At 36.7% G+C, this 26,777-nt stretch overlaps 1 protein-coding gene across 3 annotated transcripts; it reads left to right on the forward strand.

The window, feature by feature from the left end:
• The first annotated feature begins 295 nt into the window (after positions 1 to 295).
• On the forward strand, positions 296 to 17,876 carry tmem87b (transmembrane protein 87B). 3 transcript variants are annotated; one of them, XM_088610735.1, is made up of 20 exons: positions 296 to 1,183; positions 3,067 to 3,127; positions 4,468 to 4,559; positions 4,939 to 5,073; positions 5,880 to 5,933; positions 6,230 to 6,283; positions 7,770 to 7,863; positions 8,155 to 8,216; positions 9,221 to 9,404; positions 10,109 to 10,208; positions 10,635 to 10,728; positions 10,982 to 11,052; positions 11,731 to 11,840; positions 11,922 to 11,980; positions 13,479 to 13,582; positions 13,678 to 13,751; positions 14,581 to 14,648; positions 15,135 to 15,187; positions 15,432 to 15,462; positions 16,281 to 17,876. In XM_088610735.1, the coding sequence occupies exons 1-20, from the start codon at positions 1,034 to 1,036 to the stop codon at positions 16,320 to 16,322; spliced, it is 1,692 nt and encodes a 563-aa protein (XP_088466861.1). In that variant the 5' UTR covers positions 296 to 1,033; the 3' UTR covers positions 16,323 to 17,876. The 3 variants fall into 3 exon arrangements, with proteins under 3 accessions (XP_088466861.1, XP_088466860.1, XP_088466864.1); XM_088610734.1 differs by lacking the exon at positions 10,982 to 11,052 and adding an exon at positions 11,412 to 11,483 and having other exon boundaries at positions 297 to 1,183; positions 11,732 to 11,840; XM_088610738.1 differs by lacking the exons at positions 10,982 to 11,052; positions 11,731 to 11,840; positions 11,922 to 11,980 and having other exon boundaries at positions 297 to 1,183.
• Positions 17,877 to 26,777: the final 8,901 nt, after the last annotated feature.

A 26,777-nucleotide genomic window follows, 5' to 3' on the forward strand; every position in this document is an offset into this window, starting at 1 on the left:
ATACACTCTATGAAAACCATTTAAACTGTAAATAAAGATAAGGTCCGCACAGCCTTCATGTTTTTACATTTCGAAATAGTCTGCAAATACCCCTTTACATCTATTTTTAACTGTTCAAACAGGACTCTTCTCAGACCATTTCACTTTATGTATTTAATAACGTGCCCCCATTCTTAATACTGACCCTACATTCACAAGTTCCGCTAATCAAGGAGCTCGCCGTACGTCAGTGGTCACATGACCTTTAGTGGGCGGGCACTAGATAGGAAGTGATGTAAACGACGGATCTAGAGCCAAAACAATGCTATTTAAACCTGTATAACCCTTTTTTTTGCAAGATTCAAAAATCTAGATTTACCATATTCTTAATGTATTGCAACACTTTTGATCAAATGTTTGCTTTTTGTAAGGTTCCAAAGCATGCATTTTTTAAGGAATGATAATTACTGGACTTTGGGATAAATGGACTTTTCTGTGAATGCTAATTGATATGCAGATATTTCATAGTTATGCGATTTTATATCTGCAATAAAATTGTTTCAAACGAATGTAACATGTAATTGTTTCAAACGAATGTAACATGTAATACTATTTACTTGGACACTAAGTTAAATATTCTGTTGAAACGGCAGACGGTAAGACAATACGAAAACAGGGTATAGACTTCAGGGTGGACCACAGGCATTGCACAGGTTTTGGCAGTGACTTCCTTCTAAGCAAAATCCTTACTGAATTAGCACGACTTGTTGGTGAATTAGACCTGGCAAAAATAACCCCCTCCATGAATATAGGTTCTGTAGTTAAGGTTTACATTTCCCAATTCAATTGTTTTAAAAAATAAAAATCGGTGAGAAACCGTCTTTATTGATATTTCCAGTTCCAACCACAACTGGAGAAAATCTGTGTAGGTCTATATCCAGCCAGCTCTGCTCTCTGCGATCGATTAGTCTACCTCGGTGCAGCGGAATGCAGGTGAGGCGCTGACGTCGCCTTCAGGTGAGCTGGCAGCGCTCCTTCGCATCCTGATTGGAAAATGGCCGCTGCGGTCCGGTGGCCGATACAGAGCAGCCCATGGAAAACCAGACTGTGGTTTGCACTGCTCGCAAGGATGCTTCTGTGGGCTACTGACCGTGGAGCTGAAGCTACCCCTGAGCCAGGGCAGTGGACGTTCACGATCGACAATGTAAGTACTTTGAGGAAGAAAAGCGAAAGGGGAGGCTGGCAGGGAGGGAAGACCGCTGCAGACTGAGCCTTGAGTTATGAGCCCGGTGCTGCCTGCAAATCCGACCCCGCTGTTGGAATCACAAACAGGCCCCGCCAACGCCGCATAGGAAAGGACTGGCATTGCAGATTTGAGCAAAGCAGCAGAAAAACCCAACGTAACTAGCGAACGTCCGGATCTATTATCAGTAGCATCTAGAGATAAGATGTTTTCGTTAAGTTAAGACCCTTAATATTTGATTTTATCGGACCTTTAAGACTTAACATGTCATGAAACTCCTCACAAGTGTCACGGATGTGCAGGACTGTTTTTAAAATGCAGCCCCAGAGCCGAACTCTTTGTAAAATTTCTGAATGAAGCGAGGTGAAGGTGTGCAGAGAAAGAAAAATAATTAATGTAGGAATGCAGGACAGTCCTTTTAGCTGTGTGTTGCTTTTGCTTGAATTTAGTGTGGATGCAAACGTTTTACAGATATCGCAGAAGTTTTAAATTTAATCCTATTTTTAACAATGCAGAAAGGGTATAGCTCAAGGCAGGACTAGTCTGGTTCCCGTGACGTTACGAGCTGTCATATACCGTGTCCCTTGTCTGAGCAGTGCTGCCTGAATTTCTGTGCCTCAGGCTGTGCATTGAGGTTTTATTTTAATTTAACAGCACCGTTATTTTAACAATAGTTATTTAGTTTTGTCTAAAAGATTACATTTAACGATATGACGTTATTTCTCAAACGTTTTTCTTTAACGAACTTTAGGAAAATTGCTGTTACTGCAGATGCAGCAGACTAGTGTATTGTAGTTTGTTTTAACTCATTATTCATAGTCATATTTTGGTCGTAGAAGGTTACTCAGTCTTATTAGTACTAAACATGTATATTAAGACTTAGGTTTAATATGCGGCAAGTTTAGTATTTTTTGTAAAGATGGGTGGAGATCTTTCATACATTCATTTTTATTAAAGGAAGATCTTTAAATTTACGTTATAATATGAAGTCTTTCAAAGTAAATTATTCATGCCAGGTTCCTCTTTTACCGCTATGCCTGTAACAGTGCAAGTATCCGATTACAGAGCCAGCTAACAGATGCCGGAAATACGCTCTTGGGTCACGTTGATCCATGTCATGTGTATTCTGTGTAAATATGTCATGTGGGAATTTAAGCCTTGAATTGTGAACAGTGCTTTCTTTTATATGGGTTTTCGTACTGTAATTCCACATAATGGCAGGCAGTTACGTGTTTAATTTAGCTTTCAGATCCCTGGTGTGCAGCTAGAAATCTGGACTATCCATCCATTTTGTCACAGGGGAGCTGTTTAGCAACCACCAGGCTAGCAACACACGCCATGGAGGGGACGCCAATCCATCACAGGGCACGCACAGACCCAAACATATACACTCACCCTAGGGAGATCTTTCCTTGAAGCCAATTAACCTACCAGTACGCTTTTGGACTGTGTGGAAACCAGAGCATCTGGACAAAACCCATGTGAACACAGGCAGAACATACAAACCTCACACAGATAGCACCCCAGGTCCAGCATTGAACCTATGACCCCACCACTGTGACGCAGCAAGACTAACCACTGTGCCAATGAGCCCCCCTTATGTATAATAATTTTGAACACAAAAAACGACTTTGTTGTATTAGACAAGAGTTGTTTAGAAGTGTAACTGATACCAGTTCATATGAAATATCGGAGCTTGTTAAAACGTGTACTCACATTAAAATGTAGTGTAATATTGTTCCTGAAAACCGGTATGGGGAGAACAGTGAAGTTATTCATAGCGCAGAGACAAAATTGACTACTGTTTTTTTTCCATTCTTAGTTACCATTCCCGTTTGTTTCAGACTTCAAGGCCACTGCTCCTGCAGAAATCCTTGTTTGAAAACACCGATATTTACCTTAAAGGTACAGTATGTGCTCTTGGGTTCAGCAGAGAAAATGTATACATTTTGCACGTTAGAGTGACTTTTGCAAAACAAAAGGTCAATGGTATATTTTTATTTCACTTCATTATTGTCACAGTAATGCTGTTTGGTACATCCACGTCTAGGCTGATTTTATGTAATTGTCATCCATCAGGTTTCCAATGAATATGCTATAGTACTGCAATAACCGCTAAACTTGTTAAACAGTAATTATTGACTGTCTAATGGATTCTCGTTAAGCAAATATGGATCTTTCTTGGATTCTGAAACCATTCCTTAGTATACCAGAACTTACTCTCCAAAACAGTTGCTGAGTTTAGTCACTGTTAAAATATAATTATTGCCAATCATTTTGAATTGTATTTTAAAGTTTGTTAAAAGATAGATGTTTGTGAGTAATTTCAACAGTTGTGATTTTTTAATGACATCTCAGTATTTCTTACTCAGCAAACATCCAAAATATTGCATCACCAAGCATTTTCCGTGGTCTCTGTTTCGTGTTTCACAGTGACAGTGTTTAAAAAAATTACACCTTGTTTATAAAAAGTTACTAACAACTGCTTCTTTATTGCATGACAACTTAGCGATGTGTTCATTGTCCTCTGGGTAGAGGATTGTGTATCAGTGTAAATTTGTAGACATATTTTAGTGGTGATTATATTACACCACAGCTATAGTGTTTTTAAAATAATATAAATCAGGGAATCTTTTTTAACAGTTTCTGAAAATAAATGTGCGATATTTAAACATCAACTGGTAAACCAAAGGACTGAAATGGCTTGTGATCACAAAGCAGCATCTCCTATCAACTGTGCATGTGAAGCTGATGTTAAAGTATACTCGGTGACTAAGATGTGAAAGAGATGTGAAAAGTGTAAAGCTCATTTTGTTTTAGAATTAAAAGTTGTTTAGTTTTTTAGCTACAAAAGAGAATTGTCGAAATGCAAACATTAATGTTCTTGTGACAAAGAGTGAAACTATGGAACATGCATGTTTCTGTACTGGATGTGTGTTCTGGAGTGTAAGTAACTCTTCTGTCCTTCAGAAACATATAGCTCTGTCAGCATGCGTAAGCTGCAAAGAAACTGTTGCTTAATTTCTGATCCACTAAATTAAGTTAGTTGGTCTTATTATTAAAAAAAACCTGTGTGTAAAGACTTTCGGCTCAGCGGGTGTGAAGTTTGTATGTAAAGCTGAGTAGAATCATTTGGTTTAAATGAATGAAGCATTTTTAAAAACGTATTAAGTGTTGTAAAATAAAAGGATACTTTGAGTACATCTTAAATTGCTTTTCTCCTTATTCTGATGTCTTTTTTTCAGTGAAGTCCTTTCATTGTCCGGAAGTGACGAGATTAACAATCAAGTGGTATCTAAAATATTACCCCTGTCACAATGAGTTTAACAATATTGATGTAAGTAACAGACTAACATTTTCTTGAAATACTACTAAACAGACTTCCTTCCTAAGATAAGTTATACACACTATACATCTGATTGAATGATGTACAGTTAGACCAGTTTTGAAGTGTTTCAATGCAAGGAAATGTATTTTTTATAAATAAATATGAAGAACATGACAGTTCAGCATATCTGATACCAGTATTCATTAGTACAGAGTATTAATCATACAGTGTATCTCTCAGAAAGCCTTAAAATATTAAGTCTTCACGGGTGTGATAACATTCCTCTTAACATTTTAAAAAAGGGTGATGTGATGTTTGTAATTGGTGTTTTAAAACTGAAATGAAAGCAATTATTATATCTAGCTTTATCCTTCTTTCCTTTTCTTAGGAGATGTATGATAAAACATATCTCAGTCGTGGAGAAAGTCTTGATCCAAACCCTTTTGGAACAGGAGAGTACATTAATCACACATACCATAATGTTGTCTGCCATAACGAGCTGCAAGTCTTTCCAGTGTTAAATGTAAGTATATTAAGTTCACTCCTTTGAAAAGTTTTACATCCATTTGGACATTTTTGCTTTGAAGAAAGGACATGGATAGATCCATGGATTTTGTTTGTCTTTATAATAATGTGTTTCAATTCTTATCCTCCAGGTGTCTCCATAGTCTCTCTGATTAAGCAAACCTAAGCAATTAAAAAAATTGGAATGTAAGGATGAAGTGACTCATCAGGAAAGGAAAATATTATTTAAATTCAATGAAGTCATATGTTTAAATAAAAAAAAAATAGTGTCTGAAGGGTAGCATAGGGGCTAATTAAGAAAAACATTCATTGAGTAAAGCATGCAAAATTATGAATCTGGTTTACTGTACATTCATGTCACAAAATGTCACATTTCACACTTAACTGCAGTTTAACTTTGGGACACACTTGAAATTAACATAACAAAAACATGCAAAACAAAATGTTGATATTGAAAGAAATGAGGCCAAGGCCACCACAAGAAAGTCTGGAACACCGATTCCTTGTAATATCTGACTTGACAGAGGCATGTGTCTGTGTTTTCAACTTTCATTTGGAAAGAAACCTGATAACCCCAAGCTGTGTGCATGCCATAACAAACATAATAAAACATGATTACATTTCTTTCATAGTTTGGTTACATTTCTTTTTACCCAGCGGAAGAACTTTTTTCCAAAACATCCTGAAACAAATGCTTTAAAAAAATAATTTAGACCTTCAGTACAACATAAAACTTATTGTTCTAAAATGTCCCTTTACAGTACTTGTATATTTAAAATTGCAAACTGCCACTTTTATTTTCAGAAGAGTAATTCATTGCCACGTTCAATCTTGCCACCCTCAGCACCTGCTGAAAAGGTAAATGGATGTATACTTTTGTATCAGATGAAAAGGAATGAATCTGAATTAAGTACATTATTTTTTAGTGTATTTTAATTCTGGTATTGTACTTAACCACTGTTGTGTTTTTGTTACCGACTTAAAGCTAAATGCAATGAATCAATAATCAATCCATAATAATCAGCTTTTATCTTATTTATCACAAATTCCCTTCTCTTTCAGCAGGCCATTAATGAATGCAACCAAGTGAGTGCATGTTGATGGAAATCTTTGTGTGTTTGTCTCTGTAATAATTTTTCCCCCTCTTCTTTCAGTACACATTATCTTCTACACGGACACAGAATGGAACAGCTGAATTTCACTCTCTGGTAAAAGCCCTGAGCAGTTACAGTATTTATTCAGTGCATGTGTAGCAGATTATTTTACTTAGTAATAATTCAAACTGTTTTTCAGCTAGTTATGTTCAACAATATTGACACACATTTTAGGTTATTCAAAAAGCATTGTGAGCAGTGTCAGAAATTGCAACCATTATTTCATGAACTGCTTTGTTATTTAAGTATTGTACATTTTTAACATCTAAGCACAGGGTGACATTTGTGGTGACAGATTTCTCATCTGCCAGCATCACTCTATAATTGGAGATGGTATTCCATAAGAACTGCTGTGTGCTCTGACCCTTCACGCTGTTTAGATAACTGGGTCTGTAAGAACTCTTAAATTTTAGCACTAACTACTACTTTATCTCATTGATATTAATGTGCTTGGCTGTTTGCTTTGCCATATTCTGGAGCTCACTTTTTTAATATTTACAAAAATACAATAAACCCTCACTTTACTGGACTTGTAGGGGAGGAGGAGTATGTGGTATTGGTGGCTATCCATTAAATTCATGATGAGAGATTGTGACCTCACAAAACACTGATATAGTTTCTTTATCAATTTTGTAAAGCCTTTTTATATATATTCTAGCGTTTTAATGTTGTTCAATTATGTACATGATGTCTAATGTTACATCTCCCTGTGTTAAAGTTTAATTTTCATGCAATCATTCTTCAGCCGTGATGGGAAATCAGTAATGTACAGTGTAATGTAAAATACTTTGCTACGTTAATGGTATTTTACAACTACTTTCCTACTTTTATTTCTCCTATACTCATAATTTGTCCTGAAAAAAGTGTATTATAGTGAATACCTCAAGAAAACCATAAAAGTAGTACCATAAACTCTGCTTTGGGTCAATAATTATGGAGAGATTTGGACTTAAATGAACTACTTTACTGTATGTCCGGAATTGCAGGGTGGTCTGTTAGTGTTTGCAGACCACCCCCCACCAGATTTTGTCTTTTAAATCCAGTGTGTGTTAAAGAGAGGGTTTACTGTATAAAAATATTTGAGGCTAAGAGAGCCCACAACTGGTTCTTTTGGTATATTTTATTGGTATACTGTAATTTGACTGCTCATCCCAGAAACAAGCCTCTCTCTTTCTCTGCACAGTTTAACCTGTGGATAGAAGTGGATAGACCTACATAAAGATTTGATTTTGTTTGCTAGTCTGGGTGCTGACCGGTAAAGTTGCTTGTTCATAGCACAGGTTGAGCTTGGTGGCTCAGGCGTGAAAAATGAGCTTTTATGGTTCATGTGACTATCAGAGTGTAACCAGGACTATCAGGCAGTAAGAAGTGGCAGAGCACTACTGGGGTAGGTGGACATTAGTCAGCCATGGTCCTCAACAACTCCAGTATTGTGCCATGCACACAATTGTATACTCGTAACAGACCTTGGTGTTACTAAACTTGGATGTTGTTTCTTCTGTGCAGACATAGGTTCATGCAATCCTCATTCTCTCCTTAGGAGGATGTTATAGTCACAGCATGGAGAGATGGGCCGTATTTATTAGTGGTTTCTTTTAAAACATATGATGGAAAAGCTAACTGGAATTTGTCAGGTAACTATCTTATTAACCAGATTGCATGTGATCTGTTGTAAATAAGTAATGTAATAAGGAAGTCTCAACAAACTAAGAGTCCTGAATTGTGACCCATAAATAGCTAAGGAGCAAAAAACAACAGAAAAGTTTCTGTATAAGTGTGTGCCTTACTTTTAAGTGATTCATGTCTGTGTTAGTAGATGTGTTACATTGATAAATCGGTTTCTCAGTACTAGTTGGAAGGAATTTGAACACTAATGTGGTGTAAGACTTGTTCTTTTTGAAAATAAAGCAATCCTTTTCTTTTAGTACAAGTAACTATGAAAGGCAGCCATGGATATATATCCGTTACAGAATGGCCACTGATGATTGTAAGTATTTTTTCTCTCAAGTATTTTTTCTCCATATATTATGTTTTTTTCAGTCGTATATATTTTTGAATCCCTTCAGCATGCTCACTTTATTTAACATTGATGTTTGTCAGAAACCTCCTGCCCCACTGAAAGCTTTAAACGTAATGAAAAATTGTTCATACTGCATTGCTTTGCTCTTCCGTAACTATGGTGCCTTGATTAGTGCTGTTAATCGGTTCCATGGGTCAATATCCAGGTTCATTCTAATATGGCTCCTATGAAGTTCCCAGCACCTCCCAAATTTGTAATAGATTGCTTAGAACCACCATCTTGGGTATTGCTGTTAAGCACAGCAGTACATCAAATAGACCAGTACAAACGTGAAAAAAGCAGAAAATCATTCATTTAAATGAGTCGACCCTCTCTAGTGAGCCATATCGGGGCCTGTCTGTTAGCTGCCCACTGCTGGACTGAAGGAGGTGCTGCTGTGTTTTGCTCCATCTCTAGGTCAGAAGCATTTGTATTCACCTGCAGAAACACCTGTAGCTTTCCTTTAGTGCTTGTGTGCTAAAGAGCTTCTCAGTTTCAATCACATCTTCCTCAGTTTTTCACAGGACACTATTTGTTATTTCTAATTTCTCACACAATTGGCATAAGGTTGCAGGGAACTGGAGCCTGAATTAGATGAACCATTTAGAAAATGGATTGATGGATGCCTGGATTATACACATCAATAAATATAAACAAACAGTATATATGTAGGTACAGTATAGTAAAAACTTTGTTGCACCATAAGCTTTGTCTTATGCTTGTTTTTTTTTTAATTACATTTTCCTAGAGTGTTAACCAAAATAGTGCTAAGCTGGGTACCGTTAACTGAGGCCCCATAAAATTGACTTTCAAAATCACTGCCTCCCCTTGTCGGTTTTCTGGTAACGTCACAAGCCTCTCACAGCCTGTGTTTTTTCATCATTGATGAGATGAAATTCATTCTCTTATGAAACATTGTTGATTCATTTTAGTTCTACATGGTGATGTGCATCATCTACATTCTTTATGGAGTGCTGTGGTTTCTGTGGTCAGCGTGCTATTGGAAAGATCTCCTGAGGATCCAGTTTTGGATTGCTGCTGTTATCTTCCTGGGAATGCTGGAGAAAGCAGTGTTCTGTGCTGAGTATCAAAATACCAACATTGTAGGGTCAGCATGTAAGCTCCATTGTTTTTTCTAGACAAAGGGTTGCTGAGCACTTTATCATTAAATTTAAATACTGACATGAACCTCTCCGTTTCCTTATTAAGATCCTGCTTATTTCCTTTGTCCTCTTCTGATGCAAAGAAAGATAAAAAATGTGCCAAGCAGCTTCAGTGATGTAGTTCTAAGGACTGTGCACAGAAGGGTAGAGTTAAGACTCTGGCTCTGCAACTTGTTCTGTAACTGGAAGTTTGTGGGCTCAAGTCAGAGTGGGGCAGTACAAGTTGTTTACTTGAGCAAGTTACAGTACGTCTTTCCAATTGCTTTTGTAAAGTACCCAGCTGTATAAATGGGTACACAAGAAATTTGCTATGAATAAAAGCATCAGCTAAATGCCCACCTCTTTCATACCTTAGAACACCCTTCTTTAACCATATACAGTACATGATCTGCCTCCTGAGTCCTTAGACCTGACAGCACTTGAAGATAAGGCAGAGAGTGTCATCAGCAATTTGAATGTGCTCTTTGCAGGTATTGAATATGTTTTATGTCTCTCACAGCATGATAAAACAATAACAGCACTGGATTTGAATACCAAAATGGAAATTGAGTCTACGTTTTGAACATTTAATGTTTTATGTAGACCTTTAAGTGTGTGCACATATACTGTATTAAAACTAATATCTAGTTATTGTTCTTGATTACTTAATCTTCTCAGCGCAAGGACTGCTGATCTTTGCTGAACTTATTTCTGCACTGAAACGGACATTAGCACGGCTACTGGTGATCATTGTGAGCCTAGGATATGGAATAGTCAAGTAAGTGTCTGACAGATCTTTTATATTTATCACCATCATGTGTCACAGTGGCCTAGTGGACTTGAATATTGATCATAACCTAAGTATTTTGAGCTTTATATTTCTCAGAATTAAGTCTTATTTTTTTACACACTCCAGGGATGCCACAAAATCAGCAGAGAAAACACAAGAGAAATATTTAAACAGGAAGTGGCAAGCAGCCACCTCTAACTTTGCGGTCAGCATTGCATTCATTGGCATACAAGTGACGGATCAGCCAAGCAAAGCCATATTAGTCATAAAATGTGCATGCCTCTCTGTGGAGGGGAAGTAAAAGTTCACTGTCACCTTGTACATAAAATTCTTGCATCTTCTTATGTTGCTTCTTTTTGAAAGACCTTTTTTGCACACTGCCTGTAATTTTCTTAATTTTTCTGTCCATAACAGGCCCCGACTAGGAACAGTGATGCACAGAGTTGTTGGGTTAGGAGTTCTCTATTTCATCTTTGCAGCTGTTGAAGGAGTTTTGAGAATAACAGGGGTAAATTATTTTATTTTATGCGATTGATGAAGTGGAAAAATAATTATACTAATGTGTTAATATATACTGGTATATATATCACTATTCTGATCATAGAATGTTTAAGTTGTTTTGTATCTGTTTTTTGCTGTTAAATATGAAATATATCGATGCGAAGCCAAGTCTCTCAATAAGTTTATGGTACTGGAATCTTTTATGTCTGGAGCACTGAGCATCCTTGCTTAATTTCAAATTTGTTTTCCTAATTTGAAAGGGTCGCGATAATGCTCCTGCCCTCATATCAGAGATTGTGTTAAACATGTTTAATACCGGCTTTGCGTGGTTCATATCCTTTTCAAAATGTTTTTGGGACATGGAAAAGTGAAGGGATTTAGTTTTTTTTAAAAAGCTAATGCAGCAGGAGTTTTATTAAATAATATTGCTGTAAATAGACTATTTATCCACAGGGAAAATTGGGCCACAGTATTTTCTGAGAGTGTTCATAAAGAAGGCCATTTCAACTTTAAAATAAGATGTAGTTTTCAGGAGTTTCAGACCTTGCAAAATACTGACTAAGAATCAGGTGGAGTGTTTTACACTGTCTGCATGCATGTTTTATACTCTTTCAGTGTAAATTTTTTAACAATCCAGAATTTACCACAGCTCTGCCACTGAATTCCTCAGTTTCACATTTTCTTTCTTAGGCAAAAGATTCTGACCTTGCCCTTCTTGCCAGTATTCCTCTGGCTTTGCTTGACTCTGGTTTATGCTGGTGGATATCCTTTTATTATGCTACTTGTTTCTGTCAGTTGCTTGTGTTGGTGCCTATATAAATACAATTTCTTTTTCTTTTTAAAGATTTGATTACAGTACTGGCTTCTTTACTCTTTACTTTAGTTATGAGACTGATTCAACTGGGGTAAATGTCCTGATGGTGAAGTATTACAAGCGTGTGTGGTCAAACTACATCTTAGTGTTATGCATTTTATGACGCTGTTTTGTTTTTTCCTTGACCATTTTCCACATATTTGTCAGTTTGGCTCAAACCCTAAAGACATTAAAATTAAGGAGAAATCCAGTGAAGTTATCTCTTTACAGGCACTTTACAAATACATTAATATTTGCAATAATAGGTAAGTATTCCAGTGCAATAATTCATTTGAATCCAAAATATTTGGATGCACAAAGAGCTAATGTCCGTTTTCTTTTTACAGCTTCAATAATTTTCATGATATGGACAACAAAAAAGTTTCGATTGGCAGATTGTCAGTCAGTGAGTACTGTGAATTTTGACAGTTCATATCACGTTGATGTTGGTAAGACAAGTGTCTTACTCACTATTGTAATTATTTAAGGCACTACACAGCACTATGTGATATTTTTTGTTAAATTAAAAACTTTTAACTCCTGGAGAAAGTTTATTTAATTTCTTGTGGATTCATTATTAAAAATGAATTGGGCAAGTATTTTATGAATGGGATGAGGCCATTCGGCTCATCCTTCTCATTTGGATGCTAGTTGTGCATTAATCGCATCAAGATGTTGCTTGAGTCTTGATGTCTGGTAATGAGATTCAACACCATGAGTAGATAGCTTCTTGTATTCAAATCTCTACAACCCTGTCGTCTTAATCACTTAGTTTCTGCTTTAATCGTTCTATGCCTATTGGTCTTAACAACATTGACAAAGCTCTCCTTTAAATTTCCTTTAAAGATCTTACTTGGATCATGTCCTCTTGTAGTGTCCTTTGTTTAACACACAAGAGATTTCAGTTCTTTTAACATTCTAAACGAATGGACAACAGAGGATCATGATGCTAATAAATGGAATGGTAGCTTTTACTGGTATAGATTGGTATCTATGGATGTGTTTGTACAGTTTGTGGTTATCCCACCCAATAAAAACCCCCCAGTTGAGTGGACACAACACATATATTTCAGCTTTTGAAACTGGGATTTATTGGAGAACTAGGCAAGATCACATGATCGGCAATGTGCTTGCAATGGCCTGGCTGTAGAGTGGTACAGCTGGAACTGGAGGGGGCTGATATTGGAACCAGAGGGTTCTGGCACTACTCTTCACCCCTTGGATTCCTCAGGCATTTGGGCATCAAAGGGACTGAAATGTAGAGAAATAAGCTGTAATGTTTGTATATGTAGAATTTTTTAACTTCCTTTTTTAAAATCTGCCAGGCAAGGTGTGTCACTCTTGTTTGTATTTGAATGCATTATTAACTAAGGACCAGTGGTTGTCTCCTCCATTGAGATTAGAGTGTGGTCTCACCTATAGTGGACATTTTTTAATGAAATTGGATTACTTTCTTCCATGTCTATTTCTGAATGCATTAGGCTTGGTCAGTTTTAGTAAGTGAGTATGTGAAGTCTGGATGCAATTGTGGGATCTGGAACTCATTTTCAACTGTACATCACATTATGTAGATATTGGTGCTTTGTGTCCTTGCATTAGTTTTGTTTTCAGTGTTTTTAGCTACAGCCTTTTTATTTCTCAACCACGAAAATGTTCACAGTATATTAAAGAAGTCATATGACGTCATTTGGTATGTTCTCAATGGGAATGTTTAATTATGTATTTTTCGTACTCAAGCTGACGGCAGAACTGACTGACTATTATCCAACATCTGTTAACTATTACAACCTCCCCAATGTGTAACAGTATGATACTGTAAGTTTTATAATATAGTGCTTGTTAGTTCTTTAATGCAGCATATCATCCATGTTTACTTCAAAGTCAATTTCTTTGTGTGTCTACAGGACTGGAGAGAGCTTTGGGTGGATGAAGCCTTCTGGAGATTCTTGTTTTCCATCATGCTGTTGGTAATCATGTTTCTGTGGAGGCCATCCGCAAACAATCAGAGGTCTGCATACGGTATAAATCTGAATATTAACCAAAACCCTGTGCTGGCTGCCTCCCATTTAATCTTAAATTAAATGTGCGTTTATTTTTCCAAAGATATGCATTCACACCATTAATGGATGACTCTGATGATGAAGAGATTGAAGAGTTTTTGCTGTCAGATAATTTAGGTAGGTTCTGCGAGTATTGTGATGTACCTGATCATATAGTTGTGGGGGTCTGTTACAAAACAGCCAGAGATATATGTGAAACGTGAGACTTCAAGATGGTTCCAGAACTCGCTGGATGAACTTTTGGGGATCAATTAGATAAGAACAACCGAACCAGCCTAATAGGAATAATGTCCTTTCTCCTTAGAAACACTTCTAATGCTGTTCTACAGGTATATATTCACTTGGTTTGGTACAGCTATTAAGACAATGTTTTAGTTTTTAATTTGGCATTTTGTTTAAATAGGCTTATTCTCCTGGATCTGCATTAGTATGACGATCCGTCATACTAAATATCATGCACTACTAAAATGAAAGCAATTGTGGCTACTATATCGCTCAGTAGACTCATAGGAACAGGTTGTTTGGTTAAGTGCTCTTTTTGTGGACTTGGGGGTGGGGGATAATCTCCTTCACCTTTCTTACCATCACATTGAGAAACTGTGAAGAGACAAAGGAAACTGCAAAAAATGCATTACCATTGGAGGTAATAACACAATTACAAAATTTAGAGCTTAAATCATTCTAAAATAGACTACCATACACACCATCCTTTTAATAATAAATCTGCTGCTATAATTAGTAATTTGGATGATTTCAGAACTGCTACAATACCAAAAAATTGTGATATAAATTATATTTTCATTCAGGAAATCTGGTAATCTTAAGAATTAAAATTTTGAATATCCTGTAGGAAAGGGTAAACTTTTGAAAGCTTTGTGTGTGTGTTTTGTGCATTTGTGCTTTCTGTTTCTGTTACTGGAATTTAATATATTGTGTTCATTTTTAGCTGATGGCATCAAACAAAGATCATCAAAAACTGAATCAAATGGGACATCAAACCCTGTAGCTCATCCTGTAAGTATCAGTGTGTCTGAAACAAATTTGTCATCTTTAGGGAGTGATTGGGGGAAGTTTTTAGTAAAGAGGTGGGTAAAATAAAAGCTGTTAATTCCCCCGACCCAATATCCTTCTGTCTGCTTTCCTCGTCCACGGGCAACAGAAGAGCTCCAGTCCCCCTCTTGAATGGAGAGAGGCGAGACAGACTGATCCAGGCAGGCGAGGTGCCTGAGGTAACACACCAGAACCCCTCAGTGAGTGGAGTCTGCAGGGAGGAGGTGCCCAACTCCCCCCCTTCACCACCAAACCCCATTTCTCTGCAGGCTCCATGACGAACAACCTGAAGGGTGTACAGGGCTAGAGCTAGTCTGCCTTGGTCTCGTCTCCTTGTTCGCTAGAGAGCCTCCTTGCTACTCTTTATATAAAATTTGAAATGAAGTTATACTGATGAAATTTAACAAGTGGACTTAAGTCTGAGGTTAGCTTGTCTTGTTCTCTTTAAAGGATGAAGACTTAAGATGGGTGGAAGAAAACATTCCATCTTCACTTTCAGATGTGTAAGTATAAGTGACCGTGTGGTTTTTCTGTTAGCTAGACTGTTAGGTGTGCTCTCTGAGTCGGGTGTCTCTGGTTCATATTTCTTTTTGCTAAGAATTTAGAACTGTAATTGTACTGTTGACCTCGAATTTTAAAAGATGCCATGTTTCATGCAAATCTGCTTTGCTTTCTCAGGTAATTAGTGTTTTCATTTTACCTTGTCAGTTCATAACAATGCCAAAAAAACATTTTTTCCAATTACAGAGCCCTGCCAGTCCTCCTGGATTCAGATGAGGTAAATTAATCTTATTCCTATCAAGAATTAAAAAAATGCATGCATTTTTTCCTTTTCTTGAAATTTAGGAGCACTAGTACTAAATATTTTCAGATGTTCTTTGTAGAAATGTTCATTTCCACAACTATATTAATCCTTAAAGAAATCATTCTATCAAACTTTTCAATGCCAAATGTAGCAAAAAAAAAATGAATAGAAAATATCTACATTTGTTACGCACAACCAGATTAAGAGGTTCCAAACAGTCTGTTTCATACTATTTTTATTTGGGAGTATAACCTAAAATTGTTATAATCACGTGGAACAAATTCTGAGGTATTTTTAATATTCAAGACTTTTTACCTTGTTTACTGTTGTTCACTGACATGAATAGGCAGAATGGAGTTTTGTCTGATGTTTGGTATTATCCAAGTGTCACTTTGTAAACTACACTTGTTCAAAGCTGTACCATGGTTGAATGAGCCATTGGCTCAAGTGGATTGGACTTAATACAAGCAGATGATGATAGGAATAAAAGGAATAAAAGATCAGTTCTGCTGTGTTGTGGGGCTGTGCTCTGTACATTAGAAACTAGAATTAATCTCTATTTTTCTTTCCTTTTGGAAGTAACAAAGATGGTACCCTTAATGGCCATAATAACATTTTTCATACAGTCTAATTTAATGCATAGGTCAGAAATACACTGCATATGCAAAGAGCTGATTTGCTTAATGCAAGACAACCAAATATTTTATGGACTTGACATGCCAATGCTTTTAATAAATAAGTGTGTAATACAACCACATTGTAATTAGTAACTGTCTTTGTTTTCACCCTAGGAAATAATGACAACAAAATATGAGATGTCGAAGATGGAGTGATATAAACGGCTGTTCTCTGTCAGTGGTTTGCCTGGCAATAATGATGACCAAATATATAACAGATTGCACGGTCATTTGATAATTTAACTTAATGTAATGAGCCTCTTCAGGGATTGCACACTTTTTTTCTTTTATAAATATCATTCATTCTCCATTTCATTCCTAAGCAATATACAAAATGTTTCCATTATCATTTTTGAAAATGTAGTTATGAATACAGGGGAGATCTTAAATATTGGATGAAGTCGTAAATGCACTTTCAATATTACTGGTGTTCCATGATTTAAATTGGAAATGGGTCATATTTGACAGTTTGTCTAATTTTTGTGGGCCTCACAATAAGGAAAACCTTTTATATGCAAAACTGAGTAGTATGCAGTTCAGGCCAAGCAAGGAAAATAAAAAAAGTCACTTTTTGTTTTCTTTCTTGGACTTTATTTTGCTCTTACACTTTGTCAGTTCTTTGTCCAAAATGGAAGAAAAAAGGAAGGATTTTCTCAAAGCTCCTAAAATACCAAAGCTAGACTTCTATAAAACCAATTACACCGGGTCTATGTGGCTGTCATTTTTATAGCATATTATTTTGTGAGGCTGTGCTGGACAAAATCAAGATAACGTCTGACACCAAGATGTTTAATGGTTTGCATTTCCTTTACTGGTGTTTTTCTGCTGTGTAGTAAATATAGTCTGACATAAGTGTTTAATCATCGTGTTTCTGTCTGAGTTGTGTTTTGGAATTATGTTTGGATTTTTGTTCTGCTCCAATTTGAGAGTTAGAAACAAACTTTTTACTCTTTGCATAGCAGAGAGTATTACGTTGTCAGAAAATGCAAAATGACAAGTTTGCATTCTTCATGGTTTTTCTGTTATTTGCCTTTATAGCTGTTTGAAGTGTGCTTAACCCATTGAAAGCCTTTAGTATAATGGTTTTTTTTCTTTACTTTTGAGGAGTAGTTTACGAAACTCAGTTACGCCATTACAGATTATTTAGTCTTAAAGCAATGGTATTATTAAATATGAGGGAACATTTTTTTTTCTCGTTTTAATAAAAAGTGCCTCTTTTAAAGTCAGCCTTTAAAAGTATGTATATTTCACTGTATTGGGAACACTTTACAGAAAAAAATAGGTAATTATCTTTATTTCTACTGTACAAATCCAGTAAATATGAGTAGTTCAGTTGAACTTTTAGGAGTACAAATGTGACAGGGAGATATTCTGCAGTTAAAACACATGCCATGCCATGGTTTCTGAGTGAATTGTACACTGCAAATTTTCTTTTTTCACCTAAACAGTGTTTTTATCTAGTGGGTGGTAGGTTCACCAAAAATATTTTTTTCTTTATTATTTATATTTTTTCTCATGCCTTCCATGTTTTACTTTTGCTATTGGTATTGCAGTGATGTAATGTATTGCACAGAATATTGGTCATCAAACGCTCTGCTCTGCTGATGCAGTTGTGTTTCCAGTTCTTTTCCATTTCATTGAATGGGTGTTTTTTCAGTATTAATTAAATTTATTGTAAATATGAAATAAAACGGTTTTATTGGAATTGAACTGTTCTGCATATGCACTTTTCTTTGACTGGATGAGTCTTAAAATGTTTTTTGAGGTTTACAAGGCTATGTCTGTTATGTTGTTTTATTTAACAAGAATAAGGTTCCCATCTTATGTTCCTGTGTGGTTCCCCCATTCTTTACCATCATGTGGAACAACACAGGAACATGCTGTAAGATGGAAACATTTGTGTGGTCTCAAAACAGGCTGGACTTGGTAGGAGGTCCACACTGTCTCCTGCAGCTGTGCTGCAGTCTGGTGGGTCACTGCTGATGTGCTCTTTACTGCAGAGTCTATATTCTACAGATCTGGGCTTCATGCTTGATTTTGACACTGAAGATTGTGGTCTTGACATCCTGGAGTTACAGATTGTAAGTGGGGTTTGTCCTACTGATAGAATCACATTCTCGGGACAGTCGTGGATTCTTTTAGATCCTCTCTTTTAACCACGTTAACAGTGTTATTGATGGACACTGACTCCTTAGCGCCCTATTTCAGGTATTTGGAACTAGTTTGTTTCCTGGTTTTAAGAAAGAAAATTATTTGGACGTAAATAAAGGAGGAAAGAATTCAAATATTTAAATTTAAGAATGGAAAATTTAATTGGAAAATTGTGATAATGATGGGTCTAAATATTTGGAATACATGCCGAACATTATTTTATTGTCCAGTGATGCCACTGATGGTGCAAAAAAAACCAAGATGCAGGCCAAAGATACATGGACTCATATGAATTCTTCCGTGTGAATTCTCTGATGTATGAATTCAGCCCGCTTTGATGAACTTTGTACTGTAGAGCGAGATTTACCTTGCCCTCTAAGGGGATGAGTCAACCCAAACCATGCCAGGAAAATGCACCCATCACCTTAACCCTCCAGAACACGTCACCCTGGGAAACAAGCAGTCGAGCCTGGAGGCTTCTATTGCAAACAGGGTGAAGGATGACTCATCTATCCATATAACTTTCTTCCACCACTCAGTCGACCACTGCCCGTGTTTTTTGCACCACTTTACTTGCAAACATCTATTTTTAGCTGTACTAAGGGGTTTATGCACTGCAGCCTTTTCGTAGTATCGGTGGTCTCTGTGAAGTTCTCGACAGACTTGAATGGAACTGCCTGCTGCCTGCTTCGACTGGCATTTGCAGTCAGCTGATTCAGAGCTGCTTGTCCGTTTTGCATCTCGAACCGATGCACGGACATCATGGTTGAGGAGTATCCACTTTCCTCCACTGTTGCCCTTAGTTGATGACACCTTTCCCGCAGATTTCCATGCCGACATCACCCCAGCCACTCCTTCTCATGAAACTTCAGCACGTTGAGCAGTTTCCTCACTGAAACTCCTGCCAAACGTGCCCCAGCAATCACCCCTCTCTCAAAGTCACTGAGATCTCTTCCTCTAGCCATGTCAGCCAAAATAATGGGCACCTGGGCCTGCCTAGCATTTTTATACATGACCCTCAGCATGATGGGATGGCACCTGTGTGAAAGCACCTGTTTCAAATATGCTTGGATCTACTTGTATTTACTCAAGTGTTTCCTTTATTTTGGAAGTTACCTGTAGATTGCTTTGTATGTTGTAAGGTAGAGCAACACCTGTAGTATTGTCATGTGTTAATATATTATTTACCACTAGGGGGAAGCATGGGACCAATTCTCTGATTTCCACTCGCAGTATTCAGTTTTCTTTAAAAATTAGTTTAATACACTGTAGTTTGATATTATCACTCTACACCACCATTTAATGAATAACCAGCTTTATTAGTTGTGTAGAAACGCCTGCTAAAAGTACTTCAAAAATGAAATAAAAGTATTTTGTGTGCTTCCAGAAAAAGTCCTGGAAAGGACAACACTGAGACATGAGGATATGCTAGATGAGGGTGAAACACCTGCTGTGAATATCCCACCCTCTACCCAGAGATATTTCTAAGATGGTCACTGGACGTCGGCTGCAAACAATGGAAAAATTAACCTGAACAAATGAGCTTCTGGCCGACATATTCTTTGGCACAGTGGGTCTATTTTTTGCACAGAGCTGCTGTGATCTTGGGCTGACTATGGTTAGGTAAAGAGAAGGCACCCCAGCTGCTTGCATTTAAAAGATTTCAGCCATTAACTACAACTAAATATTAGGAATTGTGACACCTTCTTGTGAACCTGTGAAGATCACAAAAAGGTCCTGGCAAGTCTGTGAATGCTGGTTGATGCCCATAAGAAGAACAAGAATTGCCTTCATTGTGGAGAGCTGTCAAGATAATGGATGAGTTTCAAGGGTGATCAGTAGAACCTTTATAGAGACCTCCTTAACCCCTCTTTCACACTGTTAGGGTTTTAAAAAAATTAAAACCCTGTGAGTCTTGTTTATCACTGTGAAGGATCCTCCTTAATGATGGAATGATGCATACGAACGTATTAATACAAAATTCAAATGTTGCTCAAGAAACAGTTTATGAAATTATAAGTGGTATCCTTATGGCATAAATGCCCCCAGTGACAATGTGGGTCTAGTAGTAATGTTCTTTCTGACATGAAGATGTGCAATCAAATCAAATCTTTTTGGGGAAGCTGGATTTGTTATTCTTGAGCAAGTCAGCAAGTTCTGTTGCATGAATCCAAATATTTGAGTATCGGTGTTGTCGATGTAGATGAACATTTGTACTTGGTTGACTAACCTGGTAAAATAAGAAAGGAAAATTGGAGAGATTTTATAAGCAGCGAACTGGGAGCAGAGTTCAGAACCAATAAGAGACAAAGACATGTCAACACCTCAGAAATGCATTTGCCTAGGAAAATATTGAAAGGCCCAAAATTTGTTCCTGAAGTCCAAATCTAGGAAAGCATTGCAAAGTGCAGAAATAAAAAAACTGATGGGAAGACAGTGCTCTTCAGAAAGCTTAGTAGAACCAAGATTCAAACATGGAAATGGTGTAAACAGTACCAACCTACAGGCACAGCTGAAAAAAGGACATTCGAATTTCAGAGGCAGAACAGAATATTGCAATGCAAGCAACAAATAACAATCAGCATTTTTTAGGACTAGCTACATCAGAAGCACTCTAAAAGCTGGAGTAATTTTGAAATAAGAGGATTATTAATACAAAAAAATATTCTTTGCATGAACATTGCATACAGGATTTCACAATAGAAGAGATCAATAACATGTCCTATATTTTGAATGACCAACAACATTGGGGGTATTTTAGCATAACTGACAGTGAGAGTCTACATCTTAATAGTAATGAATTGCTGGAGCCTGATATTGCAGTCATACTTCAGAAAATGAGGGATGTTCTTCCTAAACCACTAAATAGGAGAGTTCCTCAGCCCCAGGCCTGGGATCTGCTGTATCTAATGGCTTGTGTTTCAGTTGAGCTGTGAATCACCAGTGCTACTGGATCCCTTTCATTATTTTGCTCAGTTAATTAACTTTAATTTTCTCCTAAATTTCAGAGATACCTGACTTCTAACTTACTGTTTGTCAAACAACAGTGTACAAAACTTACATGTGTCTTCCATGTTCTTGCCCTTATTTTGGACTAAATAGATCTTAAAATGTGATCAATTGCTGGTGAACTGATAAAAGTGGTGCTAACAACGTATCATTCTCTTCTCATCCTGTAGAAGTCCAATTGGTTAGTCTTACATCTGTTATTGATACACAATAGATCTGAGCTACAAGAATACTTACAACGTAATGGCATTTTAAGAAACAGTTCACATGGGTTAAGAAAGTAAAGGTATTTGAACAAATAACAAAGTCAGCTGTTAACAATAAAATGTTTGACAAGATACATTCAGACTTCCAGAACCTTTTGCTAAGGTGTTTTATAAAAAGTTAATTCTCAAATTGAAATCCATAGTAATCCAGGGTAATGTCTGAACGTGGATTGAGGTTAGCAAACATGCAGTGGAAACAGTGTATTATCTGAATATGTGATAAATTTTTTTAAAACCGTTCAGTCTAGAAAAGGGAGAAGAATAGATTGTACCCAAATTTATAAAATCAAAAATATCTAAAAAGGCAATTCAGCAGACCACGAGTGGAGTACCACAGGGATCTGTATAAGGACCACTGCTCTTCTTTTCTAGATTTTGATCTAGATTCTGGTATAGCTAGAAAACTGGTCAAATTTGCAGATTATAATTAGGAGGATTAGCCAACCCTTTAGAGTAAACAAATGGAAATGACATTTTTTGGCACAGGCTTCCCTGCTGGGAGGTTGAGGCACAAACTCTGGATTCCTTCAACAAATCGTTGTATGACATTTTAGAATCAGTTAGTTCCTAAACTCTCAAAAGAGCAAGACAGTCTGAATGACCTCCTCTAGTTTGCAACCATTTTCATGGTTTTAGAATACTGTATCATCATAAAAAGAATATGGGATTTTCCCCCTTCCGGAAAAAAACGAATCAGTTTGGGTTCAAGTTCTCAGTCCCTCAGAACTCAAGGTTCATGCAGTGCTGTGCTCAGTGGAAGACCGGGCTGTGGAGAGCTCTCAGTGACAGCAGAGATCATTGCACTGCTGGAAAAATGTTTTTAGCTTGTGTTCAGAATTGTACTGTGGCTTCTGGAACATGTTTCTGCATTAAGCACTGATAGTTTGTGACAGTCCTACACGCTCTCTGTTCAAACATAATACCGCAGGGCCATTTTCATTTTAGGGATCATGATTTTTAGTTTTGGTCCATGTGGCTTTCGTGTATTTGTTACTAGAGAAATTATTCTTCTATTCTTCCTCAACAATGTTTTTTGTTTTCTGTGTGATGCTGTTCAGAACCAATGAAGTCTGATTACTAGGATCTCCGTAGTTATATAAATTCTTACCACATTTTGGCTGAAAACTGCCTCCCCTTAAAATTTAAGGCTCCTTTGTTTCACAAGTGTATTCATTTTGGCTAGTTTAAAGGTAACGTTTGATAAAATTGTAAGGAACCCCACATGTAATTTTGTATGAGATCATAAATTGCCCTAGAGGTTTCCGACAGAACTGCAATGAAGCAATTGTTTTAAATGTCTGAAACAGATCCAACTTTTATAAATTTTGAAGTAAAATGATTAATTATTTGCTTTTTGGTCATAAAAACCTGCTAGTGCTTGGTAGAAAATGGTTTGCATATGTGGGTTTGTATTTGCTTTCAGAGGTTGAGGCAAAACCTGGTGTTACTAAAACATGCTTAGTTGTTTATATCAGTGCTCATGACATGTGCTCTCCCTACAGGATAGCCCCCAGAACATAACCCAGAGATAACAAATGACCCTTACAATGGTATCCTTCATTGACTGCGAATAACATTCACGTGCAGTTGCACTATTTAACTGAACGACCCTGAGATTTTATTTTTATGCAAAACTTCCTTTATAGATATGTTCTTTCCTCAGATAATCAGAAAAATCTGTTTGGCAGATTAATGTCTGGGCATGCATTGAATCAATTATTAAAGACTTAAATGCAGCCTTTTTTCTGGGAAACAGCTACTGTTGAGAGAATGTGAGCCCTTCACACTCGAAGAGATGTGTTGGGTGGCATGATGTCTGTTGACTTTACTCCTCTTTTTCTTTTGTTTTTCATTTTACACGTCCATTATAATTTGGTTGCCAGACATTAAATGAAAAAAATCCTTTCTAGACCTAATGAGGTGTTTGTATTTTTAATTGTGAAAATGATGCATTTGTCAGTTACTCCTACAGAGGTTTTGCATTTCTGATCTGAATAGTTGGTATTACAAAAATTCCACGACACAGCACTCATTTCTCCTGAAAGCCAGCACATATTTCCATCTAGAAATTGTCTCCATTCTTCTTCAGATCATCAACTTATTGGACATTTTTCAAAATTATTAACTGGTAGAAAAAGAAATGTAGTTGTCAAAGCTATTTGTCCTTCTCGTATATCCAATGAGCTCCTGTTTCCTTCCACAGCCCAAAGATATACTGGTAGGCTGAGTGGCGTCTTGGAAAATTGGCCCTGGTGTGAGTGTCTTAATGTTTGGGTCTGTATCTGCCCTACGATGGACTGGTGTTCCACTCAGGGTGTATGCTGCCTTGCGTCCTTACTTGTTCAGATAGCCTCCAGCTCCGCGGTACCCCTGAATAGGATTAAGTGGTTAGAAAATGGATGGATGAATGGATACAGCTATTAAGAAATTCAATTCCACAATTCATTATGAATACATCCGATTCATTTTACAGTGCCTACTTTGTGTTTTATAGTTGAAATATGGTTAACTGTTGTTACATTTGTCCTTTATGTTGTTGCATTGAGGGGTAAAGGAACAGATTTTTTTATACCGTTCTTGTATTTTTCTTCTGCTTCTTTTGTGCAGTTCACTCTGTCATATTCGAACCTTAAATATCATGTGACCGATACAGGTTTATGGCTTTTTTCCATTGCTAATCTGTAGTTTTTTTCAGCCTTGCATTACATTTCTTGAAATATTACATTTCTTTAAATATAAAAAGTTTTTTTTTCTAGGATGCAATATAAAAATGTGATTGAAAGGCCAAGCATTACCCATGTTGTTTCAAGAAATAGGAAGAATCGTGAGTGGGATTTTTTCTTTTAGGAGTATTCAATTTGTGGAATACAGTTTTTGAAAAAAGAAGCTCTATGTGATGTCGAGTACTTGAAATAATTGCAGAATAGTAGAAATAATGTAAATCACAGAATTCTATTTTGTGTAAAAATGAAACTCACTCCAGGGATTGTAAAAGTGTGGTCTAGAATAGCATAGTGGTGTGGTGAATTCATGATAAGTGCTATGGTATGTGTCACATGATAAGACTAGTGAAGGCAAATTCATGAAAACACATTGTCTCCTGAATCCATGTTTCAGGAAAAGCAGTATGTCAAGAAAGTATATGCAAAACTAGCACCGCTCAAAACAGCTAGAATCCCAAATACTCCACATCTGCTGCTGGACTGAAAGAAATCTTTGGGCATGCAGTCATTCTGTAGACTATGTAATACAGACAATGACTGATAATGATTTTATAGCAGTAAAATATACATTATCACAAATTAAATGAGTTTTTTAACCTCTTATGTTTTAATTTAGCCAGTTTCTGCCTTTTCATTTGGTTAATCAATTTATGTAAATTGTATGTTATGCCCAGTTTTCACTGTTTCCTAAGTTACTAAGATTGTATTGTATGCTTTACAGGGCAGAAACTTTTAGTTTTCCTTCATGATGTCCAGCAGGGTTTCCTATATCCAAAAGTCTACCTATTCAGTGTCTGAATTTTTTTTCCGAGTTGATATTTTCCAGGTATTTCTTGTCGGTACAACACTCTAAACCTAAGTGCTTTGCCAAAGGAACTAAAGGGAGGGGAGAGTTTGTTTTGTTCATTATTTACTGTACCTGAAACTTAAGTACCATGTCTTGGAAAAATACTCTGCCCCCTTCCAATGATGTCCCATTTTGTGCAAATAACATATTTTTTAATTTTTGTAGTTTTTGCTGACATTTAACTTCTTTAACCCATAAATGTGTTCACTTTGAGAATTCAGACTTTGGTTAAAAATATTCACTTTTTAACATAATTTTAATTCAACAGAATGGGACGTCATTGAAAAGGGGGTGAGTATTGTAGCAGACCTACTACTAATTGCTGGTGAGAACATTTTCTCACGTTCATGTTTGAAAGGTATTCTTTGCAGCCAAACAAAAATACAAGTATTGCAGTTTGTCAATCAAAAACAATATGGACATAGATGCAATGATAAAAACATAAAGCAGCTCATGAAATCTGTCTGCTCTTCCAGTGCTGTCTCATTTCAGAGCTACTTATAAGACCCAAGAATGTGCATCTTCCTTCCTAAACAGCGTGTGGTTCTTTCCAACCCTCTTATTGAGATTTAAAGCCCAAGATAGTGGAAAACAGACTAGACACATATGGTTGACATTACTCTTTGTTTCTACAAATACATAATTGAAAAACACATTGAAGTATATTTTCATTTCCTGATGCTTATTGTTTCAGTCAATATTAAATACTTTTGGCATAGTTATTTCTAGTGCAGACTGCTGTCTGGCAGGTTCTTCAGTCGATCTCTTGTTAGAAAAGGAAACCTTGTGTTATTTAACCTTTAACAAATTAATAGCAGATAGAGGCTTTTCTCTTAAAAACACTATGAAAGTTGTACAGACAAAAACACAATAAACTACTGTTTAGACGTAATTGGTGTTACTGGAAATATTATTTTATTTTAAAATGAAATCAGTGCCATTTTTGAAAGGTGGAAATGGTTTTCCTTCTGAGCTGTTCATCATGTAAAAGGTACTGGTTACTGTTTGTAGAGCAGAACTGCAGTCTGGAGTCTGCAACCTCAAGTAGTCAATAAGTTGTTATCAGATTAGATTAAAGAGTTAATACTATCTGGATATCCTTTGCTAACATGGATGCAAGTTCTGCTGCAACTCCAAAGGTATGAGCTAAACACATTTCTGATAAGAACTGGAGCAGCAGTTAAGGGTTAAGGGTTCTGATGTATCATGGGAAGGCTCAGGGTTTACATCCCCAGGCAGGCTGTGGCTGTAGTACCATTGAGCGAAGGACTACTCCTGAATAGCTCCAATAAAATTACCTGCTGCATAAATTAGTGCCAGGGTAAGTTGCTTTCAATAAAAGTATCAGCCAAATAAATTAAATCTGTAAAAAATATATATATGTATTTTCTGTGTTCCAAGATATTACAGCGGGTATTACTTATAAAATTGGGAATCCCAAAAGTGAAAGAGGAATTTCGGCTTTTAGCCATGTGAAAAATAGCGCTGTGATCAGCTGCAGCACTGCACACTGGCATTGACATGCAGCTGTGGTAAGCACTGTGGAAAACACTTTTATTAGAATGGGTGGACACCAACACGGGTGGGTGAACACAGAGGTATAGACTACAAGATA

Source organism: Lepisosteus platostomus, chromosome 17 (assembly GCF_059453375.1).
Source record: "Lepisosteus platostomus isolate fLepPlt1 chromosome 17, fLepPlt1.hap1, whole genome shotgun sequence".
Classification (NCBI taxonomy): Eukaryota; Metazoa; Chordata; class Actinopteri; order Semionotiformes; family Lepisosteidae; genus Lepisosteus; species Lepisosteus platostomus.